Source organism: Capra hircus, chromosome 7, assembly GCF_001704415.2.
Source record: "Capra hircus breed San Clemente chromosome 7, ASM170441v1, whole genome shotgun sequence".
Lineage (NCBI taxonomy): Eukaryota > Metazoa > Chordata > Mammalia > Artiodactyla > Bovidae > Capra > Capra hircus.
In genome coordinates, this window is record NC_030814.1 from 101,002,156 (window position 1) to 101,025,122 (window position 22,967).

The 22,967-nt window shown below is 54.6% G+C and overlaps 2 protein-coding genes across 3 annotated transcripts; both read right to left on the reverse strand.

Moving 5' to 3' along the window:
- Nucleotides 1,675–13,465, reverse strand: RASAL3 (RAS protein activator like 3). Its single transcript, XM_018051316.1, has 18 exons — nucleotides 13,395–13,465; nucleotides 12,918–13,252; nucleotides 10,730–10,860; nucleotides 10,499–10,577; nucleotides 10,328–10,389; nucleotides 9,477–9,547; nucleotides 8,593–8,719; nucleotides 8,407–8,505; nucleotides 7,419–7,964; nucleotides 6,936–7,080; nucleotides 6,540–6,684; nucleotides 5,229–5,465; nucleotides 4,937–5,138; nucleotides 4,713–4,831; nucleotides 3,326–3,716; nucleotides 2,881–3,038; nucleotides 2,322–2,385; nucleotides 1,675–2,215 (listed from the first exon to the last, which is right to left on the reverse strand). The coding sequence occupies exons 2-18, from the start codon at nucleotides 13,237–13,239 to the stop codon at nucleotides 2,072–2,074; spliced, it is 3,042 nt and encodes a 1,013-aa protein (XP_017906805.1). The 5' UTR covers nucleotides 13,240–13,252; nucleotides 13,395–13,465; the 3' UTR covers nucleotides 1,675–2,071.
- Nucleotides 16,629–22,704, reverse strand: PGLYRP2 (peptidoglycan recognition protein 2). Of its 2 annotated transcripts, XM_005682223.3 has the most exons (6): nucleotides 22,570–22,704; nucleotides 21,796–21,919; nucleotides 19,577–20,662; nucleotides 18,865–19,075; nucleotides 17,840–18,137; nucleotides 16,629–16,850 (listed from the first exon to the last, which is right to left on the reverse strand). In XM_005682223.3, exons 2-6 carry the CDS (start codon nucleotides 21,884–21,886, stop codon nucleotides 16,761–16,763), a joined length of 1,776 nt encoding a protein of 591 aa, XP_005682280.2. In that variant the 5' UTR covers nucleotides 21,887–21,919; nucleotides 22,570–22,704; the 3' UTR covers nucleotides 16,629–16,760. The 2 variants fall into 2 exon arrangements, with proteins under 2 accessions (XP_005682280.2, XP_013820500.2); XM_013965046.2 differs by lacking the exon at nucleotides 22,570–22,704 and having other exon boundaries at nucleotides 21,796–22,201.

Consider the following 22,967-nt stretch of genomic DNA (forward strand, 5'->3'; position numbering starts at 1 on the left):
TGGCTCTTCATCACCCCACTGGTTCTTCCAATGCTAGGTCCGCTAATAGCACCAGAAGAGTGGGGAGGGGGCAGAGAAGTTCCCCATGGGTCATTCATAGGTCACTGGGGATTCCACATGGCCAATCCCTAGCCTTCAGACCCTTGCTACCTTCCAACCACGAGCTCGTTCCCTCCTTCCCCATTACCTACACTGGACTTCAGTACTTTCATGCCCCTAGAGCTGGCCTAGGTCCCTAGTGCAAAGTCCCCCTTTCCACCCAACCCGCAAGATCACAGTTGCCTAGACAACCCCATAATGTACACAATCCTACTTCTCCCACCCATCACCGATCCACATGTCCAAACTACCCATTCATCTCTCCACCCATTCACCCACACACCCAACCACTCATTTACCCATTCAATCGATTAACCACCTAGCCGTCCACCTCTGCAACCACCTATCCATCCATCCATCCATCTATCCACCCATCCATCCAAACACTCACTCAGTGACCATCCACCTCCCATCTACCTACTCATCCATCCACTACCTATGTAAATACCTACTTATCCATACAACCAAGCAAACATCCACCCATCTCTGCACATAATCCTTTCATACAGTCACCCCAAAGTGAAGTTGCTTAGTTGTGTCCAACTCTTTGTGACACCATGGACTCCATGGGATTTTCCAGGCAAGAGTACTGGAGTGGGTTGCCATTTCGTTCTCCAGAGGCTCTTCCCAACCCAGGGATGGAACCCAGGTCTCCCGAATTGTAAGTAGCTGCTTTACCATTTGAGCCACCAGGAAAGATAGCCACCCAAACACCAATCCATCAACTGCATGTTTGTCTTCTCCACTAGAGTACAAGCTCCATGAGGACAAGAGTCTGTCTGTGGAGTTCATTATTATTTCCCCACTGCACAGCCTGAGAGTCTCAGGATACCTCAACAAATATACATGTAATACAAATAACTGCTTACTCATTTAATTCAAATATTTATTTCCTACTATGAGCCAGGTCTTTTCTAGATAGACATACCCATCCCAGCTAACCATCTACTCAACTAATCACCTACCAGGGCAAACATCCAGCAAATGCTAACCTATTCATCTGCCTATTGTCTTATCCACCCTAACCCTCACCCATTTACCTACTCATGATTCAAGTGCCCATTCATTTTTTCAACCACCACACACACAGCTTAACTTTCTACATATCTACCCACTCCTTCTTTCATCTGTCTCCTAGACCCACGCCCTCACTGAATCAAGGAGCCAGTGTTGGAATTGGAGTGCTATGAAGATGCTCTGGAGAAGGCAGTGGCATCCAGTACTCTTGCCTGGAAAATCCCATGGACGGAGGAGCCTGGTAGGCTGCAGTTCATGGGGTCGCTGAGAGTTGGACATGACTCAGTGACTTCACTTTCACTTTTCACTTTCATCCATTGGAGAAGGAAATGGCAACCCACTCCAGTGTTCTTGCCTGGAGAATCCCAGGGATGGGGGAGCCTGGTGGGCTGCTGTCTATGGGGTCGCAGAGTTGGACACGACTGAAGCGACTTAGCAGAAGCAGCAGCAGCAGAAGATGCTCTCATCTGAGATCTGGAAATTAGTGGAGATGAGATCTGGGCTTTACAGAGAATCAGCTGCTACCCCTAACAATGACCAATACCTTTCATCAAACACTTTAAACTATAGGTCTTTTACTGTATGAGGAACTTTAAATCCATTTTACAAATGAGGCGATCAAGGCTCTGAGAAAGTGAGGGACTAAGGTCACACAGCTGGTGAGAATCTCCCTGCATCGCCCCACTCCCCTGAGACCTGCAATTAGGGGAGAGTTTGAGAGAGCTGGATTGAGGGAATGGAGTTTGCTTTCTGATTGGCAAAATTCAGGGGCAAAAAAAAAACATCGATTTTTACTGAAATCAAGATTTTACTGGGCAACCTGACAGTGCCAGACTGTTTGGCACCTACAGGTCCACTCCCTACTATAGGCAGGGGGTGGGTTTGAGGCAGGGGGTGACAGGCCCCTTAGAGGCTTTCTCTCTGCTCCCAAAGCATGTCGGGCCGAGTGGGCAGCTCAAGTGGTGTCTCCGTTGATGCAGGGAGCTTTGAGAGGCAGGGGCTGGCTCTGGGACTCTGATGTCCTGGGAAGAAGCTGCAGGTTCTGGATGGTATCCTTCAGCTGGGCCTGAGTACTCTCTATCTCAGCCAGTCGGCACTCCTGGGGAGGCAGCAGCAGTGGACTCAGAGCCGGGTGAGGGTTGCATCCCAACTCGTGTTCCCTCACCCAGGCTAAATCTGTCCCAGGGCTCGGGCATGGGTCTCACCAGACTTTTCAGCCTGTGGCTCTCATTGGTTGAAGGATCGCGCCCTGGATCCAACTTCACGGTCCTGTAGGGATTACGGGTGAAAGGAAAGAGTCAGAGGCTGAGAGACTCCCCTAGAGCTCCTGGTTGGAGTCAGGGACTCCGCGCGGAGCTTGAGATGGAGGTGGGGTTTATCCAGGCTGGGGGTGGGGCCTAGATACGTTTGAAGACGGGACTGCTGAATTAGAACCTGGACTGGCTGCGATGAAAGGACCAATCAACCAGTCCTGCGTGAGGTCGTGAGCAGGATAGGGGGCGGGCCCAGACTAAGAGATAGCGGGTCTGTCCCAACTTGTCTGGAAGGAGCTGACTGAGGGACTGCTCGAGAGGACCTCCCAGAGACTTGGGGTGGATGGAGGTGACCAAGAAGCGGCTCTTAGATGTGTAGGGGCGGGTCTTACGGAGGGGGCGTGGCCGTGCCAGGCGTGATTTGGGTGGACTTACTGGGAGGCAGGGCCTGAGCAGATCTCTCTTTAGCAAGGCCGCCTGGGGCGGAGCTAATAGGGAGAGCGGGGCTTACCCTTCTCGGAGTCTGGAATCTAGAAGCTGAAGCTGGGTCCGAAGCTGCTCCTGCTGCTCGCTCAAGGACCGGATGTGGGTGCTGAGTGACTCCACGAGGCCGGACAGCATCTTCAGATCCTGACGCAGGGCAGCCACCTCGCACTGAAGTTCCGCCAGCTGTGGGGAGGGAGCAACTGTAACCTGAGCCACTGTCCTGCCCCTTCTCCCCACGGACACTGACTGACCTCCCTGTTCCGTTTGCTCTGCCTCCTAACCGCCCTGCCTATAGGGTAATGACGCTCTAATTGTACAGAAGAGGAAAACTGAGGCTCAGAGAGGGTTGGGTTAGGCCTGAATCACAGACCACAGCAAGCTCGGTGTTTGAACCGAGACCTGCCTATCTTTCAGTCTTTTTCCAATCCTGTCTCCCCACTCTATGCGCAGACCTGAGTTGTACACCTTACCTTGCCCACGGGTCGGTGGGTGCCCAGCGCCTGGTCTTTGTCTCTTGGCTGGTCCATCTGGCGCTGCCAGGGCACCGACGGCTTCCGAGGCAGCGATGCTGAGGCTCCAGTCCAGGGCCGGCCGCGGGGCGCGGGTCCGGCTTGTAGGGAGCCTTTGGGTCGCGGCCGCGGTCCGGCAGACGGGCGGCGGCGAGCGGGGCGGCCAGCCGGGACACTCTGCGTGCGCTGTACCGGCCGAGGCAGCCGGGGGGGCTGTTCCTCCTCCAGCCGCGGTCGGGCCCAACTACCTGCGCCGTGAACGCTGCGCAGGGACTGACTCTTGGAGATGAGAGGGGTGTGCTTGGGGAGGTCGCGGGGGGCCAGAAAGCCAGGCTTCTCCCCTGCAGAGATGCTGGGGGTGGGATGGGGAGCTCAGAACTTCCATCGGTTTCTGCGCTGACCCCACCTCAACCATCCACCAGAAATAATTCCACCCCTGACCTTTTACGTCTCTGCAAGCCCTGCGACTGAAGGGATCCCATTTTGACTTCTGATCCTGTCCTGGACTTCCGATAATATTGTCCCTTCTATGACCTCAATCTAACCTTTGAGCCCTCTCTAGCCTTGTCCCGGAGCTCTGTGTAATCTCTACTTCCAATCTGCCGGAGCTTGTCTGCATGCTAAATCACCTCAGTCCGGCCTGACGCTTTGCAGTCCTAAGGACTGTAGCCCACCAGGCTCCTCTGTCCATGGGATTCTCCAGTCAAGAATACTGGAGTGGGTTCTCTTGCCCTCCTTCAGAGAACCTTCCCAACCCAAGGGTCAAACCTGCAACTCTTAGATCTCCTGTATTGGCAAGCAGGTTCTTTACCACTCGCACTGCCTGCAGAGCCCCCTGGAGCTTGACTTGTGCTCAAAACTCTACCCTCTTCCTTCCCAGTCTGACTCCCTTTTGTCCCCAACCTCTGACCTTCAACTGAACCTGTCTCTGCCTTCTGAAAGAACATGATCCCTGACTTCTGACCCCCCAAATGACTCTGCCCATAAACTTTGACCCCATCTCCCCCTGGGCCTGACCTGAGATCTGCCCCTCATTGCTGAAAGTGACAATGTCACTTTCTCTCTCTGACCCTAGATGTGACCTCTGCAATGCCTAATCCCCACCTCAGAGTCCAATCTGACCTGATGCCCCCTTTTCTGATGGCACTGTAAGCCTCTCCCTGACCCCCGAGATGACCCTGTCTCTAGCCTCTGACCTCCATCCTAGTGTCTCTGATGATGAACATGACCCTGTCTCTGACCCCTGACATGATCCTGTCTTCACCTCTGACCCCGTGCATGCGTTTGGCCCTTCCCCTACTCCCACCCATCAGAACTGGATCAGGTCGGACTTGAGGCAAGTAGTTACCTGGAATGGCCCTGGGTGTGGGGTGCTGGGAAACACATTGGCACAGTCACAGGTACAGGTCGGCCCTCTTCGATGGCATGCAGGATAGTGGGCAGCGGTTCCAGGTTGTCCCGGGTGGCCTGGTAAAGCATGCAGGGAGGATGCTGAGCAAACTCTCCAGGACCAGAGACCCCTACTCTCTTGCCTCCCTACCTCATGTTCTGGGCTCTGTGCTCAGGCCACACCTGGTCAAGTTCAGCAAAGATAGTACAGAGCTGGGCATGCAGGACTGCCAGCTGGAGGGCCAGGTCACTGCTGCCCTGATAACCACTGGGTGCTGTGTCTGCATCCACCATGGCCACTTGGTCCAGGAAATGTTGCATGGCAGGTCCATGATCCTCCAGAAAGGAATTCATGAAGCTCATGTAGGCTTCCTTCTCACCAAACCTGCATCAGAGCCCAAGTGGTGGATGGGTCAGGTCCAGAATCTGCCACCCCCACCACCCCAGTGTGGCTACCCAGCCTCCCAGCACCTACGGAGCACGGTTGGCAAGGTTCTGGATGACCTTGGCGATCAGTGTGAGGGTGCGGGCTGGGCCAGGCGCCGGGTGCTCTGATGCTAAGCCGAAGAGGCTGGGTGATAGAATGGCAGGACACAGGAGCCGCAGAAAGAGAGAGGCACATACGAGTCGGGGCCCCAGTGCCTCAGAGCCACGTGCTTTGCATGCTTCTCGCCAGCCTGAGAACACAGTGCCCAGCTCTGCTGGGAACCAGCTGGGAGAGAAGAGGCAATAGTCAGAGGGGAAAGATATGAGCATAAGGTTCATGGATGATTGAAATCCTAAGGTCGGGGTCAATAGATGCCTGCTTGCTAAGTTCCAGGATAGAAGACATTGGGGATAATGATGCTTGGGGTTATAGGTCTCCTTGGGGTCAGGGCTTGTTGGTGGTGTACTCATTGTGGTGACTTCTGGAGTCAGAAATCTTAGATTTGGGGGTATAGGTTCACAGGAGGACAGAAGCCCTGAGCTTCATGTCCAGTTATAGGGGTGCCAGACAGAGTACATAATATGAAGTAGTAAAAGATTGGGTCACAGAGTCATCTAGATTCAGAAATCATGAGATTGATGTCCTACGTGACATGGGATTAGGCACACAGGTTAACCTAGGGTCAGAGGTCAAGGAATTGGAAGCCTAGGAATTCCAGTTACATGGGATTTGGAATACAGGGTTACTTAAATTCAGGGATCATGGGATTGGGAGTATGGCATTACTGGAATCAGAGATCATAGGATTGAGTGAAAGTGAAAGTGTTAGTTGCTGAACCCTGTCTGACTCTGCAACCCCATGGACTGAAGCCTGCCAGGCTCCTTTGTCCATGGAATTCTCCTGGCAAGGATACTAGAGTGGGGTTGCCATTCCCGTCTCCAGGGGATCTTCCCAAACCAGGGATCAAACCCGGGTCTCCTTCATTGCAGGCAGATTCTTTACTATCTGAGCCACCAGGGAAGCCCCAATAGGATTGAGACCCTATTTAACTGGGGTCAGGGGGCATGGAATTAGGGTATGGGGTCACCTGTAGTCTAGAAGACAAAGAATCGGGTCCCATGTTACTTGGGGTTAGGTAGCATGACATTGGAATGAGTTGCCAGATTTAGCAAATAAAACTTTAGGAAAAACAGTTAAACTTGAATTTCAGATTTAAAAAAAAATGAATACTTTTTTTTTTTAGTATAAAAAGGTATGTCACAAATATGGTATCTCGTTTAACTGGGCATGCTATATTTTATCTGGAAACCTTAATTTGGAGTCAGAGCTAGCATAGTGACTGAGAGCACTGACACTCACTTGTAGGAGTGGATGATGTTCTCAAAGACCTCCTTGCAGCTGTTTCGCAGTCTGCTCTGGTGCTGGGGCAGATCTGAGGCTGGGCATTTACTGGGGTCCACCTCACAGTCCTCGGTGGAGGCACAGAGACGCCGCACGACCTGTCCTGCAGTCCAGCACAACCAGAGAGGGCCTGGATCATGACCACAACCCACAGCACCCAGCCTCCAGTTCCATCTCCAACCTACTTCGGAGGCACCTAAAATCTTGGGAAACCTCCAGTTCACTCTAGGATCCCAGCATCCCCAGGGCATCACCCACTACCAGAATCCAAGTTTACCCAACGGTTCTCAGATTTCTCCTGGGTTGCCCTAGCGGGCTCAACTAAGCCTCTGACCCCTGCCCAACTCTGCTCACCCAGCGTCTCTTGGAGGTAATCCTGTGCCACCAGCTTCATGTACTCATCGATGGCCTTGGTGGCCAATGTGTTTTCCCGGAACAGCAGTGCCTCACGGCCTCCACTGCGTGCCAGCTCTGCGGTGCCCAGATCTGTCACCAGGGCCTAGGCATAGTGGGGTTACGTTGCGCTGGGCGCGGACTGAGTCGTGAGAATCCCTGTTCTTGGCGGATCCCTCACCCTTGGGGCACAGGCCCTGCCTCTCGCAGCTGCTGCTCGGGCCCATTGGCCTCGCGTCTGGGGTTCTTAACAAAACGGGAACCTCCGAATCAAAGCAGAAACTTGGGTCTCACGGTGCAGGAGCTCAGTTCAGACTCCACCCCTCAAGCTGCCCCGCCCCTCGAAGGTACCACTCTGGTACTGGTCCCCGCTAACTCCCCGCCTTGGAGCACGCGATCGGTCAGCCCCTGGTCACCCGGGTTCGTCCCTTCGCGGCGCCGCACCTGAGCCCGGCCGGTGGCCCGCAGCACGCGCACCATGGCGGCGGCCAGCTCTTCCTTGGCTTGAGCAGACAGCGCGAGTTCGAGAGCCCCGCAGAGGCGCGCGTAGTGGAACGTGAGGAACTCCGCCAGCTCCTTGTAGCGCTCCGACGGCAGCACTCGCAGGCGCCGCGCCCGGATTCGTGCCCGCAGCGCCGCGCCGGCTGGCGCCCCGAGCAGCGGGAACCAACGCTCCAGACCCGCGGCGGGCGCCCGGGGGACGCTCAGCTCTTCCAGCGCCAAGGCCACTCGGCCCAGCACCGCGTCCCCGGGGCCCGCTCCGCGTAGTCGCAGGGACAGGCGACGCGCTGGCGGCAGCGCCTCAAAATGGAAGCGTTCTGCCCAGAAGAGCTGGCCCGGGCCGGCCCGCGGAGTCGTGCGCGCCAGCAGCGCTCCGTCCAGCCACAGCTCCGCGCGCACTCCTGGCGCCGCCGCCGCCGCCGCCCGGGGCAGCCCCTTCACTTCGTGCACCCACACGCTCAGCCACGTCTCTTCCCGCTCCACGTTGTCCTGCGGACCAAAGCAGAGACAGGAGCGTGGCTTCGGTGCTCCACATGCCGCATCAGAGATGAAGCGCGGGACGCGTACTCCCAAGGGTTCGCTGTGCCTCTGGGGGAAGACAGCGGGACTACGGGGGTCCCACGACGATCCTCAAGCTTTTCTGGGCCCTCCCGGAGAGATCCGGGGTCCAGGGCATGGAGGAGTAACCGCGGGGTGGAAACTTGGCGACTCCCTGGGGTGCAAATAGGGCTTGGGCTGAATACAATCCGAGCTGTGGAAGGGGCTGGCAATTCATGGAACCGGCGGAGGATCTCGGAGTGGTTGCAAACGTGCAGGAAGGCAGATGTGTCCAAGGGGCAAAGTTTTAACGCGAGAGAAATTTGGATTGGGTGGAAGGGGCGGGGCCCGGGCTGTGGGCGGGGCCTCCACGTCCGACCTTGGGCGTACCTACCTGACTAGGCTGGAAGTGGCGACGAAGGTCCTCGATCCAGCGGTCTCTCTCGGCAGCCGAGCGACAGGAGAAGCAGCGACTCCCGCCTGCCCATGTTACCTGTTGAGGAGGGGGAATCCAAGAGTACGGTTGAGGCCAAGGGTTGAGCCAAAGGGTAAGGCGAGGTGGACAGTTGCCTTTACTTACCTGGAAGCAGTGGGGCTCCTCCAGCAGGCTGCGGTGCAGTGGCCAGACCCGGACGTCCCGCTCGGCTCCGAGGTCCAGTTCGGAAATCGTGGCCAGCGATTCCCGGGAGCCCAGAGCACTGGGGGGCCTGGCGAAGGCGCACGTGGGCAAGCTGTCATTTCTACTCACTCCCTTGACCCCCACAACCTGCCCCCTATAGCCCAAAGAGTGGAAGGAACCCAGAGGGAACTTGAACCTAAGTTGAACGTGAATCCATACTTCTGACACTGAATTCCTCACTGTCTGTACTCCAGTCACACTGGCCTTCTGTCACTTCATTCGTCCTCTTGACTTCTGCACTTGCTGTTCCTTCTGCCTGGAACGCTTTTCCTGTCCTTTTTGGCCTGATTAACTTCCATCTAGACTGACGCAACTTAGCAGCAGCAGCAGCCTTCAGATCTCCCCGGAGGGAGGGAATGGCAAAGCACTCTAGTATTCTTGCCAGGAAAATCCCACTGACAGAGGAGCCTGGTGGGCTACAGTCCGTGGCATTGCAAAGAGTCAGACATGACCAAACACACACACACACACACACACACACACACACACACACACACACACACCCTTCACGTCTCAGATCAAGCGTCCCTTTCCGAGACACTCACTCCCAAACCAAGGTGTTGACTCGGCTGCTATTTTAGAGTTACTGTGTCACACTCTGCCCCCACCCTTCAGTGGAGGGCTGACTCCATCCTTAGGGTCTTTCAGTGGCCCCCGCATTGCTCAACAAGGGGCAGGACACAGAGGCCCACAGGGTATATTTGGTGAAGATCAGAATTATCGGCAGGAGGAATGGGAGGGGTAGTGTTGAATCTCAACCCCTCTACCTCCTCAGAGACCCTTACCCATCTCGGGAAGCACTGGCTCCTAGCTCTGACTTGGCCTTTTTCTTCTCTTTCAACCGCTTCAGCAGCCCCTGTGGGGAGGGGGACGTCAGCTGGGCAGAACCCTATGTTCCCTCTTTAGGTCCTTTCCTTGCCCCACCCAGGATGTCCTGGAAGATCTATTGATCTTGGGGGAAATCACAAGGTCAGACTACATTTGCCAGAATATTAAAGGCAGTCAACAGCTGCCATTTCTAAAGCACCAGCCATTTAGAAATGTGCTTTTCTACATTCTCTATGGACTTCTCATAAACAGCCCCAAGAAGGAGCTTCTCTCACCTGCTTCATTTGACAGATAGGGATGCTATGGCCCAGAGAGGGTCAGTGACCTGGTCAAGATGGCCCAGGAGGATCTCCCTAGTGGTTCAGTGGCTAAGAATCCGTCTGCCATTGCAGGGGACACAGCTTCCGTCTTTGGTATGGGAAGATTCCATATGCTTTGGAGCAGCTAAGCCTGAGCATTGTATCACTGAGGCCAAGCTCTAGAGCCCATGATCTGCAACTACGGAGCCCAAGTGGTGATTACTACAGCTCATGTGCCTAGAGGCCATGCTCCACAATAAGGGAAATAACTGCTAGCAGAAGCCCACTCACCTCCAGGAAGAGGAGCCCCTGCTCGCAGCAACTAGAGAAAGCCCATGAGCAGTAACAAAGACCCAGCACAGCCAAGAATAAAGACAAATAAATTAAAAAATTAAAAAGTAAAAAAAAAAAATCCCAGGAAATTAATGAAAAAATATCACCCAGGAAAAGTCCCCCCTTTCACCTCTGAGGGTCTGAAATCTTTTCTCTCCCCTCCACCCACCACTTACGCGAACATTGTGGATCTGGTGGGGGCCAGCAGCCTCTGGCTCTGTCTTTCCAGGGGTCCGATCTGTGGGTGGTCAGGGGTGGAAGATTGGCGGGGGGTGGGAGCATCTTGGATTTTGCCCCACTTTAACAGGTTCCCAAATGCCCCAGCCCTCCCTGTCTCTCAAGCTTACCTGGATCCTTGAGATTCCCCAAGGCCACTTGGATGCTGCTCTCAGAGCTAGCGCTCCCAATCCGGGGCTGGCGAGGACCCTGTCCCCCAACCGGAGTGGATGGTCAGAAAGGGGAGGCAGACAGACAGAAGGAGAGGCGGACACCTTTCTGTTATACCCCTCATGCTCCCTTACTGCTGTGCTCGCTCCCTTCCTTCCTTCCCCTTCCCTTGCCTGTGTGGCCCCTCTTACCTCCTCTTCATTCCCAAGCAGCACCAGCTTCCCATCAAGTAGTGTGAAGGCTTCAATGTTCCAGACGGGGACATCGGGGGTGGGAGCCTCTGGGATCTGTGCGGCCAGGGGCTCCAGCTCCGGCGCAGGCTCTGGGTAGAGGAAGTGGCGCTGGGGACCTGGGAGTCCTTTCTTCTCCCTCAAGACAACCTTTCCATTCACCAAGGCTCATCAAGGGTTCCCTCCTAAGTGCCTCCTCTTCCCAACCCACTCAGTAGTCATGTCAGGTGCTGGACAAGCCCCCACCCCTCTCTGGGCCTTGTCTCCGGTAGCCATGGGTAGTAATGGGTAGTGGATGCAGCCCCACAGACTATGTGTCCTGTACTGTACTTACTACTCCACATTCCTTCTCTCATTTAATCCTCCAGAAGCCATTCAAAGGGCTATTAAAACCCCCATTTTACCAAGGCTGCTGCCATTTGCTGCTTAGTCGCTAAGTCGTGTCCGACTCTTTGTGACCCTGTAGACTGTAGCCCGCCAGGCGCCTCTGTCCGTGGAATTCTCCAGGCAAGAATACTGCAGTGGGTTACTGTGCCCTCCTCCAGGGCATCTCCCTGACCAAGGGACTGAACTCAGGTCTCCTGCATTGCAGGCAGATTCTTTAGCACTGAGCTACTTAGGGAAGCCCCTTAACCACTGGACTACCAGGGAATGCCCTGCACTGGATCTTGAAGAGCAGGTTTGATTTGACAGAGATTGAGGAGATGGTAGCATTAACAGAGTGAGCAGGGTTTCCTAGCTGGCTCAGCGGTAAAGAACCTGCCTGCCAATGCAGGGGATGCAAGAGACGTAGTTTCAATCCCTGGGTTGAGAAGATGCCCTGGAGTAGGAAATGGCAACCCGCTCCAGTATTCTTGCTGGAAAATTCCATGGACAGAGGAGCCTGGTGGGTTACAGTCCATGAGGTAACAGAGATTTGGAGATGGCTGAGCAACTGAGGGCACCCGCACACACACACACACACACACACACACACACACACACACAGCTTGAGGAAAGGCTGGGATTTGGCACGTGGCCTGGCCCAGAGAATTAAACGGAGAGGTAAGGAGGGCTTGGAAGGCTTAAAGGCTGGAGGGGAAGGTTAAGAAAGAGATTGGCAGAGCCTTGAGTGTCAGTTAGAGGAGATGGGGATTCATCTTGAAGGTATTATGGAACCATGGGAGGTGTTTGAGTCAGGGAAGAGCAGGTGGGCTTGTCAGAGAGCTCTCACTGGATGCTATGGAGTGGGCAATATCTGATATCCTGGAGGGGGCTGAAGGGATACTTCTGCAAAGTGGGGATATGAATGATGATAATTAAATGAGCTTTCAGAATTAGGAGGACAGAATCAACCCTCCCAGGGGACCCATCTGTCCTACTATTTTACCACCAGGGGAATAAGCGATAACTCCACTTGCTAATGGAGCACATAAAATGTGCTGAGTCATAGGCATTCCTGAGCTCCAACCCTCATGGTATCCTTTAGAATTCTAGATCTCTCTGTGTGACACTTAGCCCCATCCGTCATCTCCTTATTTACTTGTTTACGGTCGGTCACACTCACTGCACCCTGAACTCCATGAGGCAGGCAGGCTCTTTCATCTGTTTTGTTCCTGCTGTGTCCTCAGTGTCTAAATCAGGGCAGGCCTAGAACACAGTAAATGCTCGTAGACCTCTGTTTGAATGACCAAATGAATGAATGATATACCCTTCAGGATAGGAGTCATGATTCCATTTTAACCTGTGGAGAAACTGAAGCTCAAGGAAGAGGAGATACTAAGATATCGAGGCTGGAGGGCGGGAAAGTAGAAGACAGCAGAAATGGGTATCCAGGCAGGAGAGAAGATGCCTGGGCCATTGAATATGAGGATAGACCTGCCAGGGCCAAGAGCCTTTTGGCATTTGGACAGTGCTGTTGCATCAGACTGTTCCCTGCCCCTTCCCCTGGCTGGACCCCCAGCTCATAGGTTCCTAGCCACTCCCACCATGCCCAGGCCCCTGGGGTGAGGGGGAAAGAGGGAAGAGGGCAGCCAGCTGGGCCCCCAGCCACTTCCTGTTGGGCTTTTGCACTCCCCACAACTTCCTGTGTCTGTAAGGCTGATGCTCTGGAGGCAGACAAAACCTCCCTGCATCCGGGCCTCCCAGCCTGGGTGGGGGAGCCACGTACCTGGGTTTTCTGGCTCCGGCTCTGAATCCAGCGGTGGGCTCTTGTTTTTCCCCCAGAGGCTCTTGGATATTTTCAGGCGGCTCGTGCGTGACTCCTTGGCGGGTGCAGAGAGGACGCGACGAAACAGCGAGCGCGGGGCTGGCTGGCTGCTGGCCGTGGTCTCCTGGTGGCTCTGTGCCCTCCCCCATCCTGCAAGGCGGCCCCAGCGGAACCCCCCAGCTCCCTTCTCCCCACCACCCCCTGAGTGCCAGCGGTAGGAGGTTAGAGGGGATGGGGCTGCAGGCTGGGTTTGGGAGGCCTGGCTTGGTGAAGGTGGGTCCATGGCAGAGATTCTCCTGGGGGAATGAGACGGTGATAATTCTGTCCGGTGTCTGCCCACTGGACAGGGTTGTGCTGTCTTCGTTTCTGCCCCCTCCTCACTCTCAGCTCTGCCCCCAGGGAACCCCTTTTGGGGGCCACATACACTCCGTCTCTTACCTTGATTTCCTGACCAGCCTCAGAATCAGCAGCCGTCTGCACCCTGCCCGGCTTCCTCCGGCTGAACGCAACTCCACGTGACCCTGTCTGTCCCACCCCACCCCACAGCCAGGCTGGGAGGGCACAACAGGGGGCAGGATGCTAGAGGAGAGGAGGTGACAAAGCAGGACTCAGAATCTCTCAGTGACCAGGAGGTAGCGCATGCCCCTCTTTGAGCCCCAGTTGCCTTCTCTGCAAAATGGGTACATGCAGATTAAATGCTGGAACTCTCATCCACTGCTGGCCAGAATGTAGACCGACTCATCCAAGCTGGAAACCTGGTGTGATCTTTGAATATTGACCATATACCTCTTTTCTGACTCAGCAGCTCCACATATTGGGTGTATATGCTAGGTAAACACCCAATAGACATGCCCACCAGCCCTATTCATAATGTGTGTGTGCTCAGTTGCTCAGTCGTGTTCTACTGTCTTTCTCTTTGCAACCCCATGGACTGTAGCCCACCAGGCTCCTCTGTCCATGGGATTTCCCAGGCAAGAATGCTGGGTCGAGTTGCCATTTCCTACCCCAGGAAATCTTCCCCACCCTGGGATCAAATCCGGGTCTTCTGTGGTGCTTGTATTGGCAGGTGAGCCATGGGAGAAGCCCTTATAAAGATTACGTGCTTGCGTGCCAAGTCGCTTCAGTCATGTCCAACTCTGCAACGCTATGGACTGTAGCCCGCCAGGCTCCTCTGTCCATGGAATTCTCCAGGGAAGAATACTGGAGTGGGCTGCCATATCCTCTTGCAGGGGATCTTCCTGACCCAGGAATCGAACCCGTGTCTCCCGTGTTTCCTGCACTAGCAGGCAGATTCTTTACCACTGCGCCACCTGGTAGCCCCAACCTGAAAACAACCAACATGTGCATATACAGTAGAATGGATAAATTGTGGTCTCTTCGCATAGTGAAATATTATGTAGCAATACGAATAATCGAACTCAGATGAATCACAATGCTGAACAAAAAAATACGATGTAGATTAAACACTATGTATTTCTATTTATGGGCTTCCCTAGTGGCTCAGAGGTTAAAGCGTCTGCCTGTAATGCGGGAGACGTAGGTTTGATTCCTGGGTAAGTTCCAAAGCAGGCAAAACATGTGTAACAAGTCAGGAGATGGGTTTCCCTTTGGAGGGGCTGGAGACTGGGGAGGTGGAGGAGCACAAGAGAGCCTTTTGGGAGCTGATCATTTTTTTTTTAATGAAGTGAACTTCACATAGTATAAATATAACCTCTTTTATTTCTTGAGCTGAATGTTGGTTACATGGGTGTGTTCTGCTGTGAAAATTCATTAACCACACATTTGGGTGCCCTTTCTTGCATCTCTGCTAATACCACAAAAAGTGTTCACTTGGAAGAAAAAAAAAAAAGGGTGGCCAAATGCTGTTCTAAGGAATGAGTGAGTTAATGTGAGAATCAGCAGAATGCTGGCCCACTGGTCCCAGGGTGAGTTTGAGTGCCAGCTGGTCCTTCTCTCACTGTGTGACCTCAGGCAAGTCACTTCCTCTCTCTGAGCCTTGGTTTCCTGATTTGTACAAGATGATAACATCAGTTTCAAAAGATTTATAATGGGACACCTTGTTTCTTCAACCAATGTTCTCTTCGTGCCTACTATGTGCTGGCACTGGAGAAGTGACAAGGAACAAGATGAATGTGATTCCTGCCTTCCTGGAACTCACAGTACAGCAAGAGAGACAAGTCCTAAACATGAATGTAGGACATTTCTAGCTGGTGAGGAGGACTTAAAAGAAAATAAACAGACTAGAGCAGAGGCTGAGCACAAGAGACCCACTTTGAGCTGGAAAAACCCAGGAGGGCCTCCATGATGAGCTGGCATTTGTGACCCGAAGCATGAGAAAGAGCTGGTCGTGGGAAGGGCATACCAGATAGAAGGAACAGCTTGTGCAAAGGCAAGGGTGACCAGCGTTTACATGATGGGATGGGTAGAACTGCCCTCATTAGCATGCGGCCGGTGCACTCACCCAGGGCCCCATGCTCAGGGCTCTACACTGAGCTTGATTTAATGCTCTGCTGTCGCTGTCTTGAAGTTCCTGCTTTTTGGACAAGGGGCCTACGTTTTCATTTTGCACTGGGCCTCGAACATTCTGTAACTTGTCCTGAGGAGGAGGGTCTTCAGTGAGGATCAACACCCCTTCTCCAGGGGCTGGACATGTTCACGCAGGTGCACACACCTTAGCTATGCCCTCCTCATCCACGCGGCACTCGGTCCACTCACTGCACACACTGATAGCTTCTCCCAGTGCTCTCCTGGATCTCTGAGCCTTCTCCTCTTCGTTGTGCACTGGCCTCAATCCCTGCATTTTTGCTGGAGGAGTCTTCTCTGACAGGTGGAGTCCACATTGCCCGTACAGCTAGCAATCCCAAAGTGTCAGCACGTTAACACCTCCCTGGGAGCTCGGGGCTTCCCAGGTGGCTTGGTGGTAAAGAATCCACCTGCCGAGCAAGAGACATGAGAAGATCCCCTGGAGAAGGAAATGGCAACCCATCCCAGTATTCTTGCCTGGGAAACCCCAAGGACAGAGGAGCCAAGGGGGCTGCAGTTCATGGGGTTGCAAAGAGTTGGACACTACTGAGTGACTAAACAGAAAAAAAAAAAAGAAAATAACCAGGGGGCTGCCCTCAACCAATGACTATGGGGCTTGGAGGGTCAGTACTCCAGCTCGCTTGCTCTGTAAGTGGGATGTCTGTGAGGTATATGCCCTACACTGTCCCCCAGACGTCCCCGTAGGATGGAGCTCCATGTGCCTCCCATACCAGCATGCCTTCCCTTCCCTGTGTCACTTCCTTATTCCTCAGGTGATATGTCCTGGGATCACCACCCAGACAGACTACTTCCACTGGGATTCTTGTCCCAGGGTCTGCTTCTGGGGAACCCCAAACTGTGACTGAGCATGCAAATGCAGATGATGCTTGAACACAGGCTTTCTATTCATGGTGTCCTTTTTTTTAAAAAAAAAATCATTTTATTTTCTGGCTGTGCTAGGCCTTTGTTGCTGTGGGTGGGCTTTCTCTAGTGTCAGCAAGTGGGGGCTGCTCTTCACTGCAGTGCTCAGGCTTCTCCTTGTGGTGGCTTCTCTTGTGGAACACGGGGCTCTAGGTGCACAAGGCTTCAGTAGTTGCAGCACTCTGGCTCGGTAGTTGCGACTTGCAGGCTCTAGAGCCGGGGCTCAGTAGTTGTGAGCACAGGCTTAGTTGCTCCACAGCATGTGGAATCTTCCCAGACCAGAGATCAAACCCATATCCCCTGCATTGGCAGGTGGATTCTCAACCACTGGACCACCGGGGAAGTCTCTCCCAGGTCTCTTTATTGGAGGTCAGTGGATAGCAGTATTGTTGGAGGTGGTCTTCTCTTGGATATGCTGGAGGCCCTCCTGGCAGTTCTTGGTTTCACGTCCTGAAAAAGACAAGAGAGTTTAGGTGGGGGTGGTGGGGGTGGTGGTGATAATGGAGCTGGGTTTGTGCTCCTCACGGTGGCACCCTGGATGGGTAAGAGGACAGGGGCCCAAAGTGAGGAGGTGGGTACAACCCCAACTGCAGGCCAGCTTATTGAAATGGAATGGTAGTTTGAAAGTGGAACTTGATTATACAGGGGTGATTATAGAGGTGGCTTTGTCATTATGGTTGGTGGTGTGGTGCCATCACCAAGCTGAGAACGTGCTAACTGGGCCTAGATTGCTCCAGCAAAGAAGTTGTCATCAATGGTCAGGGAGCCTGGGGCTGAACAAGCATCCTTGGGACTGAGAAGATCTGGGCTGAGGATTGCAACAACTGGGTTAGGGGCTGGGCAGAAGCTGTGTGGGCTTCCCAGGTGGTGCTAGTGGTAAAGAACCCACCTACCAATGCCGGAGACATGAGAGACTTGGGTTCCATTCCTGGGTTGGGAAGATCCCCTGGAGGAGGGCATGGCAACCCTCTCCACTATTCTTGCCTGGAGAATCCCATGGACAGAGGAGTCTGGCAAGCTACAGTCCACAGGGTGGCAAAGAGTCTGACATGACTGAAGTGACTTAGCACACAGCACAGAAGTTGTCCTATGCAAAGAGGCTTTCTGCAGAGGGTCACAGGCTTGATCACTGTTGTGTGGACAGAGAGCCTTTGGGTTGGGAGCAAGGGTGAGGGCAAGGTTGGGTGGCTGGGATAAGGTTGTGAAATGTAGAGGGGCAGGGGCAGTAGGCTATGTTGCAAGCAGAATGACTGAAGTCTGGGTCTAGATTGCCTGAATAGATTGCAAGGGAGTGAAGGGTCTTGGCTGAGGTTGTGGGCACAGGGTTACAGGAGGGAGTGAGAGGGGAGTTAGGCAAGCAGGCAGGGATCAGGGCACGAGCTGAGCTTGTGTGAACAGAGGGGCCTCAGGCCGAGGTAGTGCGGGCGCCGGGGACTCACCTTGTCGAAGCGCGGCCAGGTGCGCAGCAGGTTGAAGAGCAGGTCGCCAGGGCACTCAGTGCGCACGAGCTGCCGGTGGCCTAGCAGCGCATAGTCTGGCCTCAGGAGGCCGGCGCGTATAGCGCAGCGCGGGAGCTCGTCTCGCACCGCTCGCAGCGCGGCCTCTGAGGGCAGCACCCCGGTGTAGTTGCCTATAAAGGCCACGCCGAAGCCGCGGGAGTTGTGGCCGAGTGTGTGCGCACCCACCCAGTGCCATCCGCGGCCCTCGTACACGTAGCCGTCTGAGCCCACCACGAAACTGCGGAGGAGAGAGGGAAGCAGGAACCAGACGGCGTGAGGTCTCGCTCCACATCTGGCCCTCTACCCCAGTTTCCGCACCCGTGCCAAGGGCCACCGTCACCCCAAGTTTCCCCCGGTCACGCAGACTCCACCTGGTCCAGCCATGTCCCACTCTCCCTCCAAATGCCACCCCAGAAATAGTCTCGTTTCTCTGGATCTGTCCTCAACATTAGCCCGGTCTCTTTCTACCCAGCTCGCTCCTCATTATTTCAAGTCTAACTCCTCCGCAGTTCTGACCCTCTTCTGGCTGAGATCATATCCATTATTGCTCCGTCCCGGACTTAGCCGCTACCACAGGTCCTGTTCTTCTCCCAAGTCTGGACACCTTTCCTGGTTCCCACCCCAGGCTAAAAAGAGTCCCACTCTTGAGCTCTTTCTGCTGCTGCTGCTAAGTCACTTCAGTCGTGTCTGACTCTGTGCCACCCCGTAGACGGCAGCCCATCAGGCTCCTCCATCCCTGGGATTCTCCAGGCAAGTGAGCTCTTTCTAGTAGCTATTAAGACTCCAACCCCAGTCTAGGCCTTGCCCCTCTCAACCCTGGCTCCACCCACCCTAAACTCCGCCTCGGTTTTGCCTGCTTCGCTCAGGTTCAAACCCCGCCCCCTGAGTCAGGCTCCGCCCATCCAGCCTCTCCACTGCACCGCCCCTTGGTCTCCTTTGCCAGCGCTCCGCAGGTTCCCGCCCACCTGTATCCTATGTCCGCCCAGCCGCGTGTCTGCTGGTGGAAACGTTGCATAGAGCGCATGTCTGCGGCGCAGCTCTCAAAGCTGGTGCAGGGTGGCGCGGGCAAGTACGTGTGGTGCACATACAAGAACCCGAGCGGCAGCTTCAGCAGCGTCGGGAGACCCTGGTACGGTGCGGCACCCCAGCGGCAACGCGGGTGGATTGCTGGACACCCTGAGGGGAAGGGAATCGAGAGTGGGAGTCAGCGAGCGTTTCTCTGCCTGCTGCCTTCTCTCACAGTAAGAGGGCACGTAAGGATCATCCCCCCAGTCTCCTCCCAGATTTGGGGACGGTTCATTCTCACATCAGTCTTCCCCAGTGGCTCAGATGGTAAAGAATCTGCCTGCAATGCAGGAGACCCGAGTTCAACCCCTGGGTGGAGAAGATGCCCTGGAGAAGGGAATGGCTACCAACTCCAGTATTCTTGCTTGCAGGATCCCATGGACAGAGAAGCCTAGCCACCGTCCATGGAGTCACCAAGAGTCCAATGCGACTAACACTTTTTACTTTTTTCACTTTTCAATCACTCTGGCCCCCACTGGGAACTAAATCTAACAGCATCCTAGTCCTGTTGGCCCCCTCTGGAATCCCCTAACCATAGATCCCACTGACCTGTCTGGCACTGAGAAGGTATCTGTGAGAAGGATTGTCTCAGTGGGTGGGGGTCCTACTCACCTAGGAAAGCCTCAGTGAACTCCTTGGTAGCATGGGTGGCCACCTGTGCGAGCTCTTCTTGGCTCATGCCCTGTAGATGAGGGTGTGCTGGCTCTAGTCTCTGTAGCAGGATGAGGGCCCCCCATACTTGCTGGGTCAGGGTGGGGGCCGAAGTCAGAGCAGCTCCGTTGTGCCGTCGGAAGTTGCTCCGAAATCCTGGGTCTCCGGCTACCCCGGCTCCATAGTACTGGCTCAGCAGGTGACTGAGGGCTGGCCGGGGCTCAGGGGTCCGGCTCAGATAGTCTCCAAGGAGGACTCCGTCCAGGGCACCGTTGAGGAAGGCCGTGGTGAGGGGTGATGCCTCAGGATCCAGGAGCGTGAAGGTCCTGGGAACAGAGAGCTGGTCCCAGCATCCCTCAGCTCCCAGTCCAGAATGATTCCAGGTCTGAGGGCCCTGGAGGAAGTTCAGGCCCAGGTCCCCAGCCAGGGTGACCACGAGGAGGCTGTCCACAGCGGTTGGTAACTTGGCCTTGGTATCTGGAGAGGAGGCTTGGACATCTGGAGAGCCAGGTCTAACTGCTGGAGAGGTGGCTCCGACATCTAGATCTTTGGTGCTAACATTTGGAGACACAGGTCTGACATCCACAGAGGTGACATCAGGAGAGGCATCGCTGAGCCCTGGGGAGCTGTTGCCAAGGTCTGGAAAGGTGACTCCAGCATCCGGAGGGGTGGCCGTGCTCTCTAAGGAGAGGTTTACGATTCTGTGTCCCTGAAGGCCTGCCCAAAGCCCTGCCAGAAGAGGCTCCACAGCCACAGTCGAGCCATCGGGTGCTAGTACCACCCCATATTCCTTCCCATCCTGCATGCTGTGTCTCGCCACCTCTCCCATCAGGCCTCGAAGCTCTGGGCTCAGCAAAGGAGGATCCAGCTCTGTGATGTTGAGACGCTTCCCCTCCAGCAGGAAGTGATGGAGGGGACTGTGGGTACCAGAGCCCTGGGCTGACAGCAGCCATGCAGCGACACTATGGCCAGCCTCAGTGGCTGGTGCCTTCTGCTCCAGCTCAGCCAGGGCCTGGATGACAGAGTCCATGAGCAGGGGCAGGGTCGCTGTGGGAGGAGGGATGGCATTAACCCAACAGCCCAGCACCCCCATTCCTCAGCCTCCTCCTGCCGCTTCTGCATCTTCTCAATGCCCCCAACTCTTTGTTGGACAACTTTATACGATGTCTGACACTGCCCTTGTGTAGGTGAGGAAACTGAAACGCCGACAACAAGTTAAGGAGCTTAGACTATCAGTGGGCACTGGGGAGCCACAGCAGCTTCATGAGCAGGCGAGATACACAGCCTGGTTGAAATTCTAAGATTGCTCTTTTGAGTGCCGTATGAAGAATATAATTTTTTGGAGGGCAGATCAGAGTAGAGAAGGGGAGAGAGGGTGGAGGTAAGTAGTGAAGGTGGCTGAAGCCAGGATGGTGATGCTGTGATGGATAAGAGTGGGCAGTGTCCTCAGGTATCTTAAGGGAATGATGGACAGTTTTTCTTAGTGGATTGGAGTTTGCAGAAGTATAGAGGGAACGGTGTCTTGAAGGGTCCCCAGCGGAGGGTGAGCCTGTGCCATGTGGGAAAAATGTCAGTGGTTGAACTTGGAACTTAGAAATGTGGGGCTCAGAGCTAGGGTGAATTGTTGAATAATAGCTGACATTAATTAAACATTTACTATATGCCAGGCACCATTGTAGGTGACTTATATAACAACACATTTAATCTGCACAAGGACCCTATGAGCGTGAAGAGGTTAAATTACCTACCTAAGATCACACAGCGAGGAAGTGGCAGAGGCAGGATCTGAACACAGAAAGTAGTAATCCTTACACTCCACCATCTGCTGCAATTCAACTCTTCTCCAGACAGTTCACATAGTAATTCCTCTATAACTTTGCTTTACTCTCTGCCTAAAATGTCCTTTACTGCTTCACCACCAAGTAAAATTCTTCTTCCTGTCCTAGATTTCTTTCCCCTCCTCCAGGAGGTCTTCCTAAATTTTGCTCTTTTGGCCTCAGTTTCTTCCCCCAACCCTTGCCCGGATCCTATGGGGCTGGGAACATCCGTGTTCCCAGACTGGAGTTTCCTAGAGACTTGAGCCTGTGAGTCCAACCTCACCCTGTAAAGAGCTGGACACAGAGGGGCAGCAATATACTGAACTAAGAGTCCTGGCTTCAGGCCTCTGCCTTCTGACCCACCTGTCCCTGGCTCCGGCTGCAGCAGCAATCCATACAGGATCCAGAGTATACCCTGGACCACCACTGTGGGCTTCCAGTTTCCAAAGGACATAGCCGGTTGACCTCAGCGGAGACTTCAGCAGGGCTGGAAGGAGACAGACAGGGAAAACAAGTAGTACCTTTGGCTACTGTCAAAGTCCAGCGGTGAATGACACGGCTGCCACTTGTAGAGCTGTGGGCGGGAGGCAGCAGAGGCACGGGTACAGAGTGCCCTGCCTCAAGGTCGTCTGGGTCCCAGGGGCTCCCCTAGCCTATCCCATTCCTCCCAGGCCGAGGTCAAGGATCAGTAAGTTCCAGGAGGGGCCTTGGAAACCGGACAGTTCAGACTCCATCAGAGTCAGCCCATTCCCCAAGAGAGGTAGACTAAGGCCCGTCCAGCATTCCACCCTTCCTATGGGGATAGTTTTGTGGCTGCTTCTGGCCACCAGAGGGGACTCTCAAGTGCCTACCCAACTGGTAGGACAGGCTGTGCTGAGAGTGGAGAGAGGAGAGGCCTGTCTGAAGTTGACACTACCTCCTGCCTTCTTTGATGCCAGCGCTTTAGCCTCAGGCAGAGGGTGGGTGCAGGGGCCGAGGTGAAGTCTGCTCGGAGTGTAGGGGGACTCTGAGATGTTACCTCTCGTCTGTTTCCAGCTCCGGATCCCATGCCATCAGGGATAGCTGAGAGCAGGAACTGGGCTCGGGGGAGGTGTTCGGGACCCTGACTCTGTCCCCGGACCTGACTTCTGGGCTCACCTGGGCTGGTGGTGAGGGGTTCTCTCCCTTTTCCGCTGGTGTCCGTGGCCAAGTCCTGCTGAAGAGAGCCTGTCTCCCCTTTATCTGGTGTCAGGTGGGATGGGCTCAACGTGACTGGAGCTGCCATGGTTATTGCTTCACCGTGGGCCTCCCATCTCGAAACCAGCCCTGGGAGTTTCCAGGAAACCCACCAGGCTGGGCATTCAGCAGAGGGCGGGCCCTGGGCGGGCCTGGGGATATTTGGGCGGAGCCAGGCCTGGGATTCCCCAGGGGCCTACTTAGCTATTGAGAGTCACCCAGCCTGGGCTTCTTTGGTGGCTCAGAGGTTAAAAATCCACCTGCCAATGCAGGATATGCAGGAGATACGGGTTGGTCTCTGGGTTGGGAAGGTGATCCCT

Coding starts and splice junctions, on each gene's coding strand:
- RASAL3 (XM_018051316.1), bottom strand. CDS start 13,239: ATGGACCCACCTTCACCAAGCCAGGCCTCCCAAACCCAGCCTGCAGCC. Junction 10,578..10,729: donor TGCTTGGGAATGAAGAGGAG/GTAAGAGGGGCC, acceptor GTTGGGGGACAG/GGTCCTCGCCAGCCCCGGAT. Junction 8,506..8,592: donor AGGAGCCCCACTGCTTCCAG/GTAAGTAAAGGC, acceptor CCTCCTCAACAG/GTAACATGGGCAGGCGGGAG.
- PGLYRP2 (XM_005682223.3), bottom strand. CDS start 21,886: ATGTCCTTTGGAAACTGGAAGCCCACAGTGGTGGTCCAGGGTATACTC. Junction 20,663..21,795: donor GCAGCCGGAGCCAGGGACAG/GTGGGTCAGAAG, acceptor CTCCTCCCACAG/CGACCCTGCCCCTGCTCATG. Junction 19,076..19,576: donor GTTCACTGAGGCTTTCCTAG/GTGAGTAGGACC, acceptor CCTTCCCCTCAG/GGTGTCCAGCAATCCACCCG.